The 19247-nt window shown below is 49.9% G+C and overlaps 1 protein-coding gene across 1 annotated transcript in view; it reads left to right on the plus strand.

Annotated features, from left to right (window-relative positions):
* Positions 1-19247, plus strand: part of NEURL4 (neuralized E3 ubiquitin protein ligase 4) — a 58012-nt gene that overhangs the window by 11327 nt on the left and 27438 nt on the right. The window contains 10 exon segments of the mRNA XM_077916816.1: positions 1387-1452; positions 4247-4530; positions 5639-5750; positions 7117-7205; positions 7305-7377; positions 8621-8888; positions 11007-11188; positions 13733-13818; positions 16286-16448; positions 18965-19163. Of these exon segments, the coding sequence (XP_077772942.1) occupies positions 1387-1452; positions 4247-4530; positions 5639-5750; positions 7117-7205; positions 7305-7377; positions 8621-8888; positions 11007-11188; positions 13733-13818; positions 16286-16448; positions 18965-19163 (1522 nt within the window).

Genomic DNA, 19247 nt, shown 5'->3' on the forward strand with positions numbered 1-19247 from the left:
TTTCTTACCACTTGAATCCCTTGGTTCAAGTCCTCGCTTCCAGAGCTTGTTCCATCTTCCAGATACCCGAAGATGGCTTCCACGCCACCACTCTGTTCCCTCTTCTCCATGTTATCCCCAACTCCCTGAACTGTTCCTCATCAAGCTTAATTTCCCAAACTCTCTTTTCCCCCATCTTGGTTGCCCATCCTCTGCACACATTGGGTGTTAATTGGTTTTTTTTTAAAAAAAAATCATTGCATTCAATTATTCAACAATGATGGGAGTTGTAGTCCCAATGATTCATCATGTCATGAATGTGTTAGCTGAGATTCCCACATTTTGGAGGGTTGGACTAGATAATTAAAAAAATTATTTATACCCCGCCCTCCCCAGCCAAGACCGGGCTCAGGGCGGCTAACACCCGATATAAAAACAAATTGATTGAGAGACAACTTAAAAAACAAGATTAAAATACAACATTAAAACATTAAAATGCAGCCTCATTTCAATGGAAACTCCAATCAAAAACTTTTGGGGGGGATGAAAACGTCAGGTTTTCACCAAGGCTAACTATCCAAACTGGCTCTTGGGCTCCCTTCCGACTCTACAATTCGATGATTCGGATGAATCCTGGGAGGAATTTGCTGAGATGTCGCTGCGCAGCTGGTGAAGCTGTGGAATTCGCTTTGTGTTGTTTTCCCTGGGGCTGGGCTTGCTTGCTTAAGGGTGAGACAAGATGAGAAGCGAAGGCGACTCAGCCCAGTGCCTGTAATATTGGATTGATATTAGATTAGCATTGCATTAGGCAGATTCATGGGGGATTAGGTTATCAATGGCTACTAGCCAATTTGGCTATGCTTGGAGGCAGCAGTGATTCTGGGTACCAGCTGATGGAAACCTCAGGAGGGGAGAGCGTGGATCTTGTGTTCGAATCCTGTTTGAGGGTTTCGATTGGGCTATCTGCGTGGCCGCTGTGAGAACAGGATGCTGGACTTGGGTGGGCCGCTGGCCTGATTCGGCAGGGCTCTTGTTGTGCTCTATGAACCACCTGGAGCTGGAGCCACTGTCTCTGCTTTGAGCTGAAAGATGTGCCGTGATCTGAATCATGCGGGTCGATCTGTTGTTGTTGTCCTGATACATAGCTGTCAACCTTCCCTTTTTTTGCGGGAAATTCCCTTATTCCAGTGCCGTTTCCTGCTGCTTCCCGCTGCTATTCTGGATTGTTAGATATCCCGTAGACTGTCCCCGGGACAGGAGAGGCTGCTGATCCCTTATTTTCAAATCTGAAAGTTGACAACTATGTCAGGTCCTGATAGTGCCGGAGGGATCTGTGCACTGCAGTTAGAGGGCACTGCAGCTGGTGTTGAGTCAAATCCCTCACCTCCTTTCCTCCTCTTTTTGCAGCTCTGGACCTGCCTTGCAACCAGAACCGGCCGGATAAATTTCCCAACAGCCTGGAGTCGGAGAACGGTGAGCATTTCCTTTCCGCTCTGGAGGACTTGGGTGTGCTGGGCCCGGGAGTAACCCAAGTAACACAGTCCAGGTCCGGTCCCAAATCCAAGGGTTCCACAAGGAGTCAGTCCAACAGAGCCAAGGCAGGAAACCAGGCAAGGTCAGGCACAGGGTCTCAGGCAGGTTCTGACAAAACAGCAACATTGCTCCCACAACTTGGGGCGAGGCCCGACAGCCTTTTATCTCTGTCAGGGTAACGGCCGGTCCTGATCCCCTGGCGACTCACCTCCCTGTCTCGCCCGAAGGCGAGCACTCCTCCTGCGAGTACTCAGGTCTCTCCTTCTCTCAGACCTCAGTCTCTGCAGCTCGGGAGACGTTGCTGGGTTACTAGACCCAGGGGCCACCTCAGCCTCCCCTGACCCAACTGGTATTGGAGCAGCTGTAAGCGATGGCCCAGCTGAAGGCAACGAGTTCATTCCCGCATCTGGAGCCAGGGCAGGATCAGGCCCCTGACTCAGCCCAGCTGGTGCTTGTTGCAGGGGAACCTGTGCAGACTGGGGCTCTTCAAGATCAGGCCCCAGACTAGGTTCAGATGCCGCCTGGGGCAAAGGATCCGGTGCGGACTGAGACTATTTTGGCTCCGAGTCCAAGCCTGAGCCCCAGGCCATCACGTTGGGGGCCACCCACTGCAGCAGCATGCCTGGAGATTTGGGAGGGCCTAAAGGAATACATGCTTCACACAGCAGACTGTGGAACTCACCACCACAAGAGGCAGTGGCAGCCACAAACGTGGGCAGCTTTGAAAGAAGATGAGGCAGAGTCATGGAGAAGGAGAGGGCTATTGATGGCTAATAAAGGTAAAGGGACCCCTGACCATTAGGTCCAGTCGTGGCCGACTCTGGGGTTGCAGCGCTCATCTCACTTTACTGGCCGAGGGAGCCGGCGTACAGCTTCCAGTTCATGTGGCCAGCAGGACTAAGCCACTTCTGGCGAACCAGAGCAGCGCACGGAAACGACGTTCACCTTCCCCCCGGAGTGGTACCTATTTATCTACTTGCATTTTGACGTGCTTTCGAACGGCTAAGTTGGCAGGAGCAGGGACTGAGGAACGGGAGCTCACCCTGTCGCGGGGATTCGAACTGCCGACCTTCAGATCGGCAAGTCCTGGGCTCTGTGGTTTAACCCACAACGCCACCCACATCCCTTGAAGGGCGGTATACAACACATTTACTACAGGCACCTCTCCACTTCCGCAGGGGTTATGCTCCCGGGTACCGTGCGTCTACACAAAATGGCATATGGGAGGGGGGGCCCCCCTAAGAAACCTGTAAACGCCCTCTAACCATCTGGAACCCCTTGAAAAGGCCCAAAAGTTCAGTGCAAAGGCTCTTGGCATTGCCCTTGCAAAGGCTCCCAGGACTGCTAGCCATTTCCCTGCTCTTTTGGCACTATTTTCACAGTTTAAATCAATTTATTTGTTGACGCTGTGAATATACGCGGTCACACACAATTTGACTGCATCTAAGTTCTCAGTGCCTAGGACTTGCCGATTGTATGGTCGGCGGTTCGAATCCCTGCGACGGGGTGAGCTCCCGTTGTTCGGTCCCAGCTCCTGCCCACCTAGCAGTTCGAAAGCACCCCTAAGTGCAAGTAGATAAATAGGTACCGCTTTATAGCGGGAAGGTAAACGGCGTTTCCCTGCGCTGCGCTGGTGCTGGCTCGCCAGAGCAGCTTCGTCACGCTGGCCACGTGACCCGGAAGTGTCTTCAGACAGCGCTGGCTCCCGGCCTCTTAAACGAGATGAGCACGCAACCCTAGAGTCAGTCACGACTGGCCCGTACGGACAGGGGTACCTTTACCTTTAAGTTCTCAGTGCCAACCTAGCAGTTCGAAAGCACGTCAAGGTGCAAATAGATAAATAGGTACCGCTCCGGCGGGAAGGTAAACGGCGTTTCCGTGTGCTGCTCTGGTTCGCCAGAAGTGGCTTAGTCATGCTGGCCACATGACCCGGAAGCTGGACGCCGGCTCCCTCGGCCAATAAAGTGAGATGAGCGCCGCAACCCCAGAGTTGGCCACGACTGGACCTAAGGGTCAGGGGCCCCTAATGGTCAGTGGGGAGATGCCTATAAATAAAATAAAATAAAAATTTAAATAAATAAATAAATAAATAAATTAAATAAAAAGAAAGAAAGAAAGAAAGAAAGAAAGAAAGAAAGAAAGAAAGAAAGAAAGAATGGGTTGTTGGCCTTATTCAGCTTTCCTTATGCTCTTTGCCCCATTGACATTGACAACGAAACAAGGCCCTGTAATTGGGCATGCGTTGGGGACCCCCGGTGTAGAAAGCGCGTTTAATATTGCCACAGTGTTGGGTGGCCTTTCCTCTGAGTATGAAGAAATACCTACTGCCTTCCCGCGGGCTGATTTTAGCAATTCCAGGCTCCTTTTTCTCCCAGTAGATGTGTTGAGCATCCAGGGACAGGAGACCTTGGAAGCTATTTTGGAGTGTGTACCAAAGAGGGTCTTGTCCCCTTCTTAACAGCGCTTTCCTCCTCCTCTTCCGGTGCCAGTGTGGTGTAGTGGTTAAGAGCGGTAGTCTCGTAATCTGGGGAACTGGGTTCGCGTCTCCGCTCCTCCACATGCAGCTGCCGGGTGACCTTGGGCTAGTCAGACTTCTCCGAAGTCTCTCAGCCCCACTCACCTCACAGAGTGTTTGTTGTGGGGGAGGAAGGGAAAGGAGAATGTTAGCCGCTTTGAGACTCCTTCGGGTAGTGATAAAGCGGGATATCAAATCCAAACTTCTTCCGGCCTGCAGGATTCTCCAGCATGGAGCTGTCGGAGGTCGTGAGCAACGCCATCCTGTCGGCCTACAACGGCAGCCTGCTGAACGTCAGCCTGGGCAGCCCCCCCTCGGACTCTGCCTCCTGCGGAGCCCCCCCCATGACCTCAAACGACGCCCTCCTCTTCCACGAAAAGTGCGGCACCCTCATCAAGCTCAGCAACAACAACAAGACGGCCGAGCGGAGGCGCCCGCTGGACGAGTTCAACAACGGCGTCGTCATGACCAACCGTCCGCTGCGGGACAACGAGATGTTTGAGGTGAGAAGGGGAGAATTGCGGGCCGAGAGAAGTCCGGAATCGGAGGCAGAAACTGGAGCAGGAGAGGAGGGGGAGATCAAGGGGCAGAAGTGAGTCAGGCCGATGAATAGTGTCTCCCCCTCCTGCTGCGACCAGCTCCCTTCCTCCCATGTCTCCCAGAACCAGAAGAGGCTTGAAGTGGGCGGAGGCAAGGTTGGCTGCGTGGAGGCGCAGTCTTCAATTGCTCAGAAATAAAGCCCTGAGAGGAGACTTCCTGAAGTTTAGTTGTCTCCTTCTTGTCATTTGGATTCATCAGTCTGGGAAACAAGCCTGCTCCGTCTTCCATGTGATGGCCCTTCAGATATTTGAAGGTGGCTATCATATCCCCTGGGACGCGGGTGGCGCTGTGGGTTAAACCACAGAGCCTAGGACTTGCTGATCAGAAGGTCGGTGGTTTGAATCCCGGAAGCTGTATGCCGGCTCCCTCGGCCAGTAAAGCGAGATGAGCGCCGCAACCCCAGAGTCATCCGCGACTGGACCTAAGCTTTTAAAGTTTAAGAGGCTACAGTGGTACCTTGGGTTACATACGCTTCAGGTTACAGACTCCGCTAACCCAGAAATAGTGCTTCAAGTTAAGAACTTTGCTTCAGGATGAGAACAGAAATCATGCTCCGGTAGTGCAGTGGCAGCGGGAGGCCCCTTTAGCTAAAGTGGTGCTTCAGGTTAAGAACAGTTTCAGGTTAAGAACGGACCTCCAGAACAAAGGAGTCTCTCGATGTTGCTAGACTCCAGCTCCCATCAGCCCCCATGCCAGCATATCCAGTGGTCGGGCACAATGGGTATTGTGGTCTGGCAAGCCTTCCCCAACCCTGAGTCACTCCAGCTGTTTTGAATCACAGCTGTCGAACTGTGCGCTGTCCAGGGGCAGGAGGCTGATGGGAGTTGTAGTCCAAAACAGCTGGAAGGACGCAGTTTAGGGGGAGGCTGATTTAGGTGCCGGAAGTGGGGAGGAGATGGGCAGAAGGCATCAAGAGAGATGCAGGTCCCAGGGTGAGACGGGCCAGGGATGGGGAAGAGGAGCAGGTCCCTGGGCGTGAAAAATGGCTGACGCCTCTGCTGCTTCTTCCAGATCCGAATCGACAAGCTGGTAGACAAGTGGTCAGGATCCATTGAAATCGGGGTGACTACCCACAATCCTAACAACCTGGAGTACCCAGCCACCATGACCAACCTGCGTTCAGGTAACCCCCCTCACTCATTCTCTCGGGGTTTGTGGGAGAGGAAGGGCAGGAGAGGAACTGGCTGCTTTTAACAAGGCCTCTGTAGCACTACTGCAGCATGGAGAGTTTCTTTATTTTTAGCAACTCCATAAAGTTGCTAAAAATAAACAAACTGTGGCGCCGCGGGTAAAACCTCAGCGACTAGGACTTGCCGATCGCATGGTCGGCGGTTCGAATCCCTGCGGCGGGGTGTGCTCCTGTCGTTCGGTCCCAGGGGTACCTTTACCTTTACCTTTAAGGTTGGGATGCCACTCGGTTGTAAGAAAAACAGTAAAATTGTTGGTAAAAGAATAGTTGTTTTCACGACTCGAAACATTCCAGAAATTTGAAATCAGCAATTTAACCTGATTTGAAATCAGATTAAAGCACACAGCCTTCTAGATAACTGGGTAGGCTTGTCTAAACAAAAATGTTTTTATCAGCTGCCTAGAAGAGTATCAATAGGCAGTGAGTTCCACAGTGTAGACGCTTCCTCACTAGGAGACTGGTGTTTCTTTCAAAAGACAAATGAAGGCAGCCCTGTATAGGGAAGGTTTTTTTTAAAATATTTGATGTTTTGTTGTGTCTTTAATACTTTGTTGGCAGCTGCTCAGAGTGGCTGGGGGCAGCCCAGTCAAGTGGGTGGCATATAAATAATGAAAATATTATTACAATTATGATGGTTGTGAAGCAGGCATTGATGTGGAACCCACAGATTCAAGCGGTCAAGTGGGCATAGATGGGGCAGTGATGATTTCACAGGTAAACTGCTCCCAGGTTGCTAAAGGTCTTTATATACTTTGAATCTGATGTGGTAGCCAATCTCATCACTGCTAATAATAATAATAATAATAATAATAATAATAATAATAATAATAATAATAATAATAATAATAATTTATTATTTATACCCCGCCCATCTGGCTGACTTTCCCCAGCCACTCTGGGCGGCTTCCAATCAAGTGTTAAAAACAATACAGCATTAAATATTAAAAACTTCCCTAAACAGGGCTGCCTTCAGATGTCTTTTAAAGAAAAGATAGCTGCTCATTTCCTTGACATCTGAAGGGAGGGCGTTCCACTGGGAGGGCGCCACCACCGAGAAGGCCCTCTGTCTGGTTCCCTGTAAACCTCACTTCTCGCAATGAGGGAACCGCCAGAAGACCCTCGGAGCTGGACCTTAGTGTCCGGGCTGAACGATGGGGGTGGAGACGCTCCAGGTATACAGGTAATTGTGCTGCAGAAGCACCACGGACCTGCATTTGACTCAGGAGGGGATGAGTTGGTACCCGGCTCCATCGGCAGCCAATCAGGCTCCTGAGTCCTTCCTCTTGTCATCCCCACCCAGGAACCATCATGATGAGCGGCTGTGGCATCCTGACCAATGGGAAGGGGACGCGGCGAGAGTACTGTGAGTTCAGCCTGGATGAGCTGCAGGTGAGCTGAGTGTGGCCCCATCCCCGGTCCTTGTGGGGATTTCGACTCCTTTCCACTCTCCCCAGAAATCCACCTTCTATCGCCTCTCTGTTTCTGCAGGAAGGAGACCACATCGGCTTGACAAGGAAGTCCAATAACGCTCTTCACTTTTACATCAATGGCATCGACCAAGGTCAGTGTGCTCATGAGGTCTAGGAACTTTAAATAATAATAATAATAATAATAATAATAATAATAATAATAATAAATATTTTTAAATTTTTATTAAGTACAAATTAGAAATACATATTTACAACAAAAGAAAATACAAAAGAAAAAGAAAATACATATAACCAAGGGGAAAAAATTAGAGAATATTTTGTCTCTTTTCATATTTACAGTTATTTATTTATACCTCTATAAAATGCTATTCACAATAAAGCAGTGAAATGAAAGATAAGATATCAGAAAAAAGAAAAAAACAAAGAAAAAATAAAGAAGTAAAAGAAAAAGATCATAGGTGAACATTTTTAAAAGTAGATAAGTTCTCACAATACATAGCCCTTTCCCATCAGTATTCCCATTGTATTTTGAATCTTTTTTTATTTATACCCCGCCCTTCGCGGTTCAGAAAAGCGGGCTCAGGGCGGCTAGCAACAAATTTAAAACACTTAATTGATGCAACAAAAAACCCCCAGCATAAAATGCAGTATAAAACATGAGTAACAATAAATTCAGAATTCAAAAATCAATTTAGGGGGGAAATCCATCCAATAAACATTAGATGATCACCAGGGCTAGCTGGCTGAATTAGTCCTATTTGGGCCAGCAAGGAGACCAGGGGAGAATTAGCTGTGGGATCCCAGAGTGGGTAATCTTCATAAAAAGGGGAGGGGGAGGGAAGGAAGGGGAATAAAAGATCACGATAAGTTCAAATTGAAAGCCAGGCGGAATAGCTCTGTCTTACAGGCCCTGCAGAAGGAGGTTAAATCCTGCAGGGCCCTGGTCTCATGGGACAGAGCATTCCACCAGGTCGGAGCCACCACTGAGAAGGCCCTGGCCCTGGCGGAGGATAGTCTGGCTTCCTTAGGGCCCTCTAAACTATGATTATTCATGGACCTTAAGGTCCTCTGTGGGGCAGACCAGGAGAGGCTGTCCCATAAATACGGGGATTAGGGCAATGTTGAGGCCAAGGGAGGGGTGGCGTTGAGAGGGAGGCTGGTTTTTGTTTTGCCAATGGTTATTTGGAGGGACTTGAATTGAACTCTGAACTGAACGAGAATCAAGCTAGCTCATTTTGTCAAGGGTCAGACACCAAGGGGCACTGGATCTTGCCCGACAAGTGCGGTCCTTGATCTGTGCAGCAGCTCTATGCCCCGCATGCCGCCTCCTCCTCCTGCGTGGTCCAGATCCATTCTCTCCCTGCTTCCTTCCAGGCGTGGCGACCACTCTCACCCCACTCGTGGTCTATGGTGTGGTGGACCTCTACGGCATGGCTGTGAAGGTCACCATCGTTCACAACCACAACCACAGCGACCGCCTCCGGCGCAACAACGCCATCATGAGGGCCCTCTCGCCGGATGTCGGGCGCCGCGCCATCGATTCCACGGGGAGCGAGCCGGAGCCGGAGCGCCTCCTCTTCCACCCGAATTGCGGGCAGAAGGCCGCCATCATCAACGAGGGACGAACCGCCCTGCGTCCCCAGTACGTGCCACGAAGCCCTTCTTCCCCCAGGGACGGAGGGGGCTGCCTTGCACCAAGACACTGGTGTCCCTAACGCAGTGACCGCCTCTCCAGGTTTGGCAGACGGGGGTCCCTCCCAGCCCTACGTCCAGCTGTTGTTTTGACCACAACTCCCATCATAATAAGGGACACGGGTGGCGCTGTGGGTTAAACCACAGAGCCTAGGACTTGCTGATCAGAAGATCGCCGGTTCAAATCCCCGCGACGAGGTGAGCTCCCGTTGCTCGGTCCCTGCTCCTGCCAACCTAGCAGTTCGAAAGCACGTCCAAGTGCAAGTAGATAAATAGGTACCACTCCGGCGGGAAGGTAAACGGCATTTCCGTGCACTGCTCTGGTTCGCCAGAAGCGGCTTAGTCATGCTGGCCACATGACCCAGAAGCTGTACTCCGGCTCCCTCGGCCAGTAAAGCGAGATGAGCGCTGGAACGCCAGAGTTGTCTGCGACGGGACCTAATGGTCAGGGGTCCCTTATCTTTTTACCCATCACAATAATATAATAATAATTTGTTATTTATACCCCACCCATCTGGCTGGGTTTCCCCAGCCACTCTGGTCGGCTTCCCACAGGATATTAAAAACACGATAAAACGTCAGTCATGAAAAAACTTCCCTAAACAGGGCTCCCTTCAGATTTCTTCTAAAAGTCAGATATTAAAAGCTTCCCTAAATAGGGCTGCCTTCAGGTGTCTTCTAAAAGTCAGATAGCTGTTTATTTCCTTGACATCTGCTGGGAGGGCATTCCACAGGGCGGGTGCCACCACCGAGAAGGCCCTCTGCCTGGTTCCCTGTAACTTGGCTTCTCGCAGGGAGGGAACCGCCAGAATAAAAAAATATTATTTGTACCCTGCCCATCTGGCTGCGTTTCCCCAGCCACTCTGGGCGGCTTCCATAGAAACCAAAAATACACTAAAATATCACACGTTAAAAACTTCCCTGAACAGGGCTGCCTTAAGATGTCTTCTGAATGTCAGGTAGTTGTTTATCGCTTTGACATCTGATGGGAGGTCGTTCCACAGGGCGGGTGCCACTACCGAGAAGGCCCTCTGCCTGGTTCCCTGTAGCTTTGCTTCTCGCAATGAGGGGACCGCCAGAAGGCCCTCGGCGCTGGACCTCAGCGTCTGGGCAGAACGATGGGGGTGGAGATGCTCCTTCAGGTATCCTGGACCGAGGCCGTTTAGGGCTTTAAAGGTCAACACCAGCACTTTGAATTGTGTTTGGAAACGTACTGGGAGCCAATGTAGGTCTTTCAAGAAAGGTGTTATGTTGTCTCCCAGTCACCAGTCTAGCTGCCGCATTCTGGATTAATTGTAGTTTCCAGGTCACCTTCAAGGGTAGCCCCACGTAGAGCGCATGGCAGTAGTCCATGCGGGAGATTACCAGAACATGTGCCACTCTGGCCAGACAGTCCACAGGCAGGAAGGGTCTCATCCTGCACACCAGATGGAGCTGGTAGACAGCTGCCCTGGACACAGAACTGACCTGTGCCTCCATGGACAGCGGTGAGTCCAGAATGACTCCCAGGCCGCGCACCTGGTCCTTCAGGGGCACAGTTGCCCCATTCAGGACCAGGGAATCCTCCACACCTGCCCGCCTCCTGTCCCCCCAAAACAGTACTTCTGTCTTGTCAGGATTCAACCTCAGTCTGGCAGGACCAGCGGTCGGGGATGATGGGAGTTGTAGTCCAACAACTGCTGGGGGCCTGAGTTGTAGAAACCCTGGTGGAGATAGTACTTGAAGCAGAAGGACCAGTACAGTGGTACCTCGGGTTACATACACTTCAGGTTACAGGCTCCGCTAACCCAGAAATAGTACCTCGGGTTAAGATCATTGCTTCAGGATGAGAACAGAAATCGCGTGGCGGCAGCGGGAGGCCCCATTAGCTAAAGTGGTACCTCAGGTTAAGAACAGTTTCAGGTTAAGAACAGACCTCCGGAACGAATTAAGTTCTTAACCTGAGGTACCACTGTATAAGGTGTGTTTGTAAGCAGGCCTCCTCTCCAGAGCCAGCCGCTCTCAGCCCTGAATTTTGACAAGCTCCTCCAACTGTGGCCGCTCTTTACCGACGCTCTCATCCCTCCAGCGCCACGGACGATTTCAACCACGGCGTGGTCCTGAGCAACCGGCCGCTGCGCAACGGCGAGGTCTTCCAGGTGCGCATCGACAAGATGGTGGACAAGTGGGCCGGCTCCATCGAGATTGGCGTCACCACCCACAACCCCACTTACCTGCAGCTGCCGTCCACCATGACCAACCTGCGATCAGGTGAGAGGCCCTCTCGCCGCTGGGGCCTCCTAGTGGCCGTGGTGGGAACAGCACCTCCTCCGACTTCAGCTCTCTTTTTTTGTAAATTTACTTATTTGGGTTTTTCAAATTAAAATTTTACAATCGCATATCAACATGCAATATAGAAACAAGATTCCACAGAATCTCCTGGGCTTCTGTCCTCCTCTTTGTGGGTCCTACTGTTAGTCCTTTACTCCTGCATATTTTATAACAATCCAAATCTTTTACATCTCCATTATATCCAAAATTCACCAAGTGTTATTCCACTCCTACTAATGTTTTTAACTGTTTACAATGGTTTTTTCAGATAAATTCCCATTCCTTATTAAAAATTTGGTCTTCCTGATTTCTGATTCTTCCGGTCATTTTTTGCCATTTCCTCATACCGTATGTTTCGCCCCGTAGGACACACCGGCCCATAGGATGCACCTAGTTTTTTGGGGGGGAAATAAAGAAAAAAAATTGTTTCCCCCCCCCCCCCCCGGTGCAGGGCTGGGGCGGGAGAAGCCCGAGCTTCCCCCGACCCCAGCCCCCCGAACAGGCTGCTATGCTGGCAGGCTAACGGAGCGCTGCCTGAAGCCCGAAGCTTGGGGCGTGCTGAGCTCAGCGCGCCCCAAGCTTCTGGGTGCAGGCAAGCTCTCCGCTAGCCATGGGAGAGCTGCGTCTCCCACGGCTAGCGGCTAGCTTCCTGAAGCCTGGAGAGCGAGAGGCGCACCGACCCCCCTCGCTCTCCAGGCTTCAGCGAAAGCCTGCATTCGCCCCATAGGACGCACACACATTTCCCCTTCATTTTTGGAGGGGAAAAAGTGCGTCGTATAGGGCGAAAAATACAGTAATCCATCAACTTGATCTGCCATTCTTCTCTGGTTGAGACTTTTTCATCTTCCCACCTCTGGGCTAGTAGCAATCATGCAGCCGTGGTTGCGTACATAAAGTCTTTTCTGCTCCCTTGGGATTTCGGCACTCAAAATTCCCAAAAGAACGGCTTAAACATTTTTTTCCGTTCAGCTTTTCTTGGTTCTGTGTGTTGGGGGCAAGGGAGTCCCCCACTTCTCTTTTCCAACACTTAATCCCCCCATCTGTTTCTCAAGGGGGAGATGAGGGAGTCGTGTGTATTCAGGCTGAAGTGTTAAATCTCAAAAGTTAAAAAGAGACATTGGTTAACCATTGCAGAAGAATGCATTCTTAATTTCCCGCACAGGCCTTGCGAGGTAAAAAATACAGTGGAACCTCGATTTAAGAACAGCCCTGTTAATGAACGATTCGGTTTATGAACTCTGCAAAACCAGAAATAGTGTCCCGGTTTGCGAACATTACCTCGGTCTAAGAATGAAATCCGAACTGTGGAAGGGCACCGGCAGCGGGAGGCCTCATTAGGGAAAGCACGCCTCGGTTTAAGAACAATTTCGGTTTAAGAACAGACTTCCGGAACAGATTAAGTTCGTAAACTGAAGTACCACCGTAATGTTTTCAGCAGGCGTTTTAAAAGTTGGCACAGAAGTCTCCTGCTGAATCTCTGGTGGCAGAGGGTTCCTCAGGACTGGGCCGATGACACTGAAGGCTCAGTTTGCCATTGTTGTCATCAAACGGGCTTCGCCGACTTCAGGGTATGCCCAGCGATGCTGCCACAGATTATCTCGGTGGTCAAGCAGAGATGGAAGGGTTCTGGCAGTCTCCCGGACCTAAGACCTTCTTTTTCCTTTTTCCTTTCTCCTCCTGTGATGAGGCTGCATTTTAATATTTTAATGTTTCAATATTTTAATTGTTGTATTTTATTCTTGTTTTTAAGTTGTATTCATTCAACTTGTTTTTATTATTGCTTGTTAGCTGCCCTGAGCCCGGCCTTGGCTGGGGAGGGCGGGGTATAAATAAAAATTATTATTATTATTATTATTATTATTATTATTATTATTATGTGGTTCAGGGCTTTGCAAATCAATACAATTTATTAAATTATTTAATTTATTAAAACTTAGTCCTGGCTTGGTAGTTATGGCAACCCAGGAAAACTCGATGGATCTGCATGGTTCTGTTTTTTTCATTTTGCTGATCTTGAGGGCTGGAAACCTGTTTGGTTTTGGGACTTTCTTGTACAGTGGTGCCTCGCAAGATGAAATTAATTCGTTCCGCGAGTTTTGTCGTCTTGCGATTTTTTTCGTCTTGCAAAGCACGGTGTCAGGAAAGTTTTGGAAAAGCTTCAAAAATCACCAAAGTCTTCTAAAAAGGCTACCACACCGCGTGCTATGAGTTGCTCCTCGAAGTCAAGTCACAACTGTATTAACGGTGTTAAGAAAAAGGAAACAAACTTGCAAGACGTTTCCGTCTTGCGAAGGAAGCCCATAGGGAAATTCGTCTTGCGAAGCAGCTCAAAAAACAAAAAACCCTTTCGTCTAGCGAGTTTTCCGTCTGGCGAGGCATTCGTCTTGCGAGGTACCACTGTAAATGAAATCCTGGGATTCTAAGTCTCCTTCTCCATCCTTCCTCACTTGTCCGTTCTCCTGTCTCCTTGCTGACCTCCCACAGGTACCTGGATGATGACGGGGAACGGGGTGATGCACAATGGAACAACCATCTTGGACGAATACGGCCACAACCTGGACCGCTTGAAGGTGAGTTTTTTTTTTGGGGGGGGGGAAATGACTACAATAATAATAGACAAGAAGTATTCAGAACCTGGGGGGTTTTACTTCTACACATGATTTACGTTGTATTTGTGATCCTCTATTTTGTTGTCGTTCATTATCGCCTGTAAGCAGCTTTGCAATTCCAAAGCAGCATAGAAATGTGGAAAATCTAATCAAACGTTGTTAAGCCCCTTGCATTAGAGAAGGGAGATCACAGAAGCAGGTATGACTGGTCTCCAGATTCGAACTCAGCAAACGTTTCCAGTAAAGCTGAGGACATCTCTTACTGCTTGAAAAGAAAAAAAGGCCTTATTTTATTTTTTAGAGTATATCTTTTTCACAGATAATAAACATAATTTAAAATCACTGTCATTTTCTGGCGAAAAGCACAATAGCAGCTTAAAGTTAGAACCGCCACTCAGAACAACTTTTGAAGGCATACTAAGGTCTCCTTTCTCAACCTTGGGTCCCTAAATGTTCATAGATCATACCCTGAGGATCCTCTAGTCCAGGCATAGGCAAACTCCAGCCCTCCAGATGTGCTGGGACTACAACTCCCATCATCCCTAGCTAACAGGACCAGTGGTCAGGGATGATGGGAGTTATAATAATAATAATATTTTTTTATACCCCGCCCTTTCCGGTTCAGAAAACCGGGCTCAGGGCGGCTAACAACAAATTTAAAACACTTAATTGTAGAAGCAGCATAGAATACAGTATAAAAACAGGAATAACAATAAAATTCAAAGTTCAAGAATCAATTTGGGGGAAATCCATCTAATAAGCATTAGATAGTCACCAGGGCTAGCTGGCTGAATTGGTCCCACTTGGGCCAGCGAGGAGGCCAGGGGAGAATTAGCTGTGGGGTCTCAGAGTGGGTGATCTTCATAAAAGGGGAGGGGGAGGGAAGAGAAGGGGAATAAAAGATCAGGCTGAATTCAAATTAAAAGCCAGGCGGAATAGCTCTGTCTTACAGGCCCTGCGGAAGGAGGTTAAATCCTGCAGGGCCCTGGTCTCCTGGGACAGAGCATTCCACCAGGTCAGAGCCATCACTGAGAAGGCCCTTGCCCTGGTGGAGGATAATCTGACTTCCTTAGGGCCTGGGACCTCTAAACTAGGGTTATTCATGGACCTTAAGGTCCTCTGCGGGGCAGACCAGGAGAGGCGATCCCATAAATACAAGTTGTACTCCCGAAACATCTGGAGGGCCGAATTTCCCTATGCCTGCTCTAGTCCAAACCCCTGCAATGCAGGAATCTGCAGCTGCCCTTCACAAGGGATCGAACCTGCAACCTTGGCGTTATCTGCACCCTGCTGAGACCAACGGAGCTATCCTTCTTGTTGGACTACAACTCCCATCACTCATGGCCCGTGGTCAGGGGTGATGGGAGTTGTAGTCCAGCAACATCCAGAGACCCAAGACTGAGAAAGGCTGTGTGTTCCATTAGGCCTCTACAGATGCGAATAAGACAGGTTCACAGGGGGAAAGGCTTTCAGTGGTTGCTAGCAATGCTTCTAAGGGAGTGTTAATGAAGGAGGGAGGTCTCCCTTGGACAAAAAGCAAGGACACCAACCAGGAAAATTGGAGCAAAACAGCAGCCATTAGGCTTGGTCTTTGTTGAAGACTGTCGCGACAGGACTCCCACCTGCCACAAGGTGGAACAAGATGGAAGCCCCGAACAAGAGAGAACCCAAACTTTTATTAGCTGCTAATCCCCATGTTACCCCCCCAAAAAAACTACATCACGGTTACATCACGAAAGGGGAGGTCTGGTGGCAGGAATCTGAGCATCCTGGACCCTGCCCCATGGTTCCCCTCGCCCTCCACCAAACACCCATCAAGTGAAGCAAAAGAGATATTTACATTTCCCTGTTTCCCAGCCAAGTTAATCCCACCCTTTTGTCTTCATCTGGGTTTGTTATTTCTGGAATGGCTACCTGTCTGGCACTCAGGTATCAGGATGCCAGGGATTATCACTCAGGCAGAGGGGCTGCTGAGGAGCTGAGCTCACCTGTCTAGATGAATTTCTGAGGTTTTCCCAGTGAGCCAGTACAGAGATACGTTTATCAGTGAATTCTTACATTTGGTATCGTGCAGTAAAGGCCCTTGGAATAGACAGGAAGAAACTGCGACGAAGTGTTTTGTGGGGACAAATCACCAAAGTCACAAAAGCGATGGTGCTGGTTTTGGTAGTGGGCTGCAGGTGCAGGATATCTGCTGGAGGGGCAAACCCCCCCCCCCAACCTATACATAAATTCCTGCAACAGGAGAGAGTTGCTCTTGAGCACAGATCCTGCCGACAGGTTTCCCACGATGGGCATCTGGTCGGCCACTGTGAGAACAGGATGGTGGACTAGGTGGGCCGCTGGCCTGATCCAGTGGGACTCAAATTCTGGAAGCCCCCCCCCCCCTTTTGTCCTGTCTGATTTTTCTTCCTCCTCCCTCCCTCAGGCAGGAGACACTGTGGGCGTCGTGCGCAAGGAAGACGGGACGCTGCACTTCTTCGTCAACGGGGTGGCGCAGGGCCCTGCCGCGTGGAATGTCCCGCCCAACATCTACGCCGTGGTGGACCTGTACGGGCAGGCAGCTCAGGCTACTATTGTGGATGACACAGGTAAGTAGGGGGGTGTCGTTGTTTGCGGCGGCTTCAGGCATCGTGGGGAAAGGGGTGCGAGAGTTCATCGCAAGTGATCCGTAGTTGGAGGAGTTGGTATTCTTCTTCTTTGGCAATCCCTTGTAGCCGAGTAAGATTGTCTTCCATAATCACGGTTTTAACAGTGAGTCCGTAAGTGACTGTGGAGGCCAATTCTGGATCCACACGTCCTTCCACAGTGGGGACATTGGTCCCTGGGGAGGAGTTGATCACGGTGTCGATTTGTTAGGAGCTCATCCTACACTTGAGTAGGACCCTGGTGGAGGCACATGCCCGACTGGCATGTTCTCTCCCTCCTGGCCGATCGTTCGGGAGCTTCAAAAGCTTTCTTCAGCCCGAACATCACAGCGACCGATGCCAACAGACACCGGCACACTTAGGGATACGCAGCGTCTTTGCAGTTCGCGTGACAGACCTCAGCAACTCAGCACTTTGGCTAATCTACTTTATTTACATCTAAACACACACAAAGGACAATAGTCCCACTTCAGGGAACACAGGAACACAAACATCCTTCTCCGTCACTTCCCGCTCTGTGGAGTCAAAACATATGTGAAAGACAACAACCCCATGACTGCAATCACGGAGCAGGAATACTAACAGCCTTCCTCTTGGCACGTTTCTCCCTTGCGTCCTGAGTTTGAGTGTCTTCAAAGCCCATGACACCTTTGGTAAAGGCTGTTCTCCAGCTGGAGCGCTCGCAGGCCAGTGTTTCCCAGTTGTCAGTGTTTAAGGAGGAGTTAGAAGCCTGGGAAGCTGCCTTGCAGTGAGCCAGGAAAGGAATACGAAAAATGGGAAGGCACACGTTTTTGTGTGCACGTGTATATTTACTTGAGTCCCAACATTTTTTTGGGACGCGGGTGGCGCTGTGGGTTAAACCATGGAGCCTAGGACTTGCCGATCAGAAGGTCGGCGGTTCAAATCCCCGCGACGGGGTGAGCTCCCGTTGCTCAGTCCCTGCTCCTGCCCACCTAGCAGTTTGAAAGCACGTCCAAGTGCAAGTAGATAAATAGGTACCGCTCCGGCGGGAAGTTAAACGGCGTTTCCGTGCGCTGCTCTGGTTTGCCAGAAGCGGCTTAGTCATGCTGGCCACATGACCCACAAGCTGTACGCCGGCTCCCTCAGCCAATAAAGCGAGATGAGCGCCGCAACCCCAGAGCCGGCCACGAGTGGACCTAATGGTCAGGGGTCCCTTTATCTTTACCTTAGGCTTGCTAAGATGTATAAAACTGAACCAGATAAGAGCTGGAGATGCAATGAGGTTGAGGGAACGTTCTTTCATATGTGTTGGACTTGTAAAAGGGTAAAAGAGTATTGGGAAGTGGTCCATAATGAATTGAAAAAAACGTTCAAAAGCACTTTTCCAAAAAAATAACAGCCCATGGTCCTTTTTGTTGGGGGTAATTCAGATGGAAATTCCCAGGCGTCAAAAAAGGTTATTTATGTATGCCACTACTGCAGCCTGTGTTTTGTTAGCCCCAAAATGGAAAACGAGCGAGGTCCCAACCAAAGAAGAATAGCAATAGGATGGAATATGCGCAGCTGGCAGACTTTACATATAGAATAAGAGAACCAGAAGAACATACGTTTAGAGCCGATTGGAAAATGTTTATTGAATATATGGGGGGAAATTGTGTACACTTGAAAACGTTGGCAGCATTAAGATAAATTCAACAGTGTAAACGGGTTTTGATGGATGTAATGGAATACTGAATGGTTTAAAGGTAAAGGTAAAGGGACCCCTGACCATTAGGTCCAGTCGTGTTTGACTCTGGGGTTGCGGCGCTCATCTCGCTTTATTGGCCAAGGGAGGTGGCGTACAGCTTTCGAGTCATGTGGCCGGCATGACTAAGCCGCTTCTGGCGAACCAGAGCAGTGCACGGAAACGCCGTTTACCTTCCTGCTGGAGCGGTACCTATTTATCTACTTGCACTTTTTGGAGTGCTTTCGAACTGCTAGGTTGGCAGGAGCAGGGACCGAGCAACGGGAGCTCACCCCGTCGCGGGGATTTGAACCGCTGACCTTTTGATCGGCAAGTCCAAGGCTCTGTGGTTTAACCCACAGCGCCACCCACGTCCCATACTTAATGGTTTAGTTTATGTAAAATATGCAGGGATTTAATAATATGGAAAATGAGCCATGGAAAGAGAAGAAGGGAAACCGTTGATATTTTAAGGATGTTTAAATGAGTACAGTGGTACCTTGGGTTACATACGCTTCAGGTTACAGACTCTGCTAACCCAGAAATAGTGCTTCAGGTTAAGAACTTTGCTTCAGGATAAGAACAGAAATTGTGCTCCGGCGGCGCAGCGGCAGCGGGAGGCCCCATTAGCTAAAGTAGTGCTTTAGGTTAAGAACAGTTTCAGGTTAAGAACGGACCTCCGGAACGAATTAAGTTCTTAACTCAAGGTACCACTGTATTCTGAATTGTAAAACAGAAAATTGACCTCCTCCCCTTCTGCCCCTTTCTCCCCCAGATCTCCTTCCGCTCCCCGACGACCTCTCCGAAGGCAACAACCAGCTGTCTCCCAGCAGCCCGTCCTCAGTGGCCTCCGGGAGCGACCTGCGCTTCCACCACCTGCATGGCAACAACGCCGTCATCACCAACGGCGGGCGCACGGCACTGCGGCAAAATTGCCGGAGCGAGTTCAACGACGCCATCGTCATCTCAAATCGGTCAGTGGGCAAGCGGGGACGGGCAGCGGCGCTCCTCTTCCCCTGCCAGTCCCAAAACAATGTGCCTCCTTTCGGGGAATCGCA

The sequence above is a fragment of the Podarcis muralis genome, chromosome 13 (genome assembly GCF_964188315.1).
Source record: "Podarcis muralis chromosome 13, rPodMur119.hap1.1, whole genome shotgun sequence".
Taxonomy (NCBI): domain Eukaryota; kingdom Metazoa; phylum Chordata; class Lepidosauria; order Squamata; family Lacertidae; genus Podarcis; species Podarcis muralis.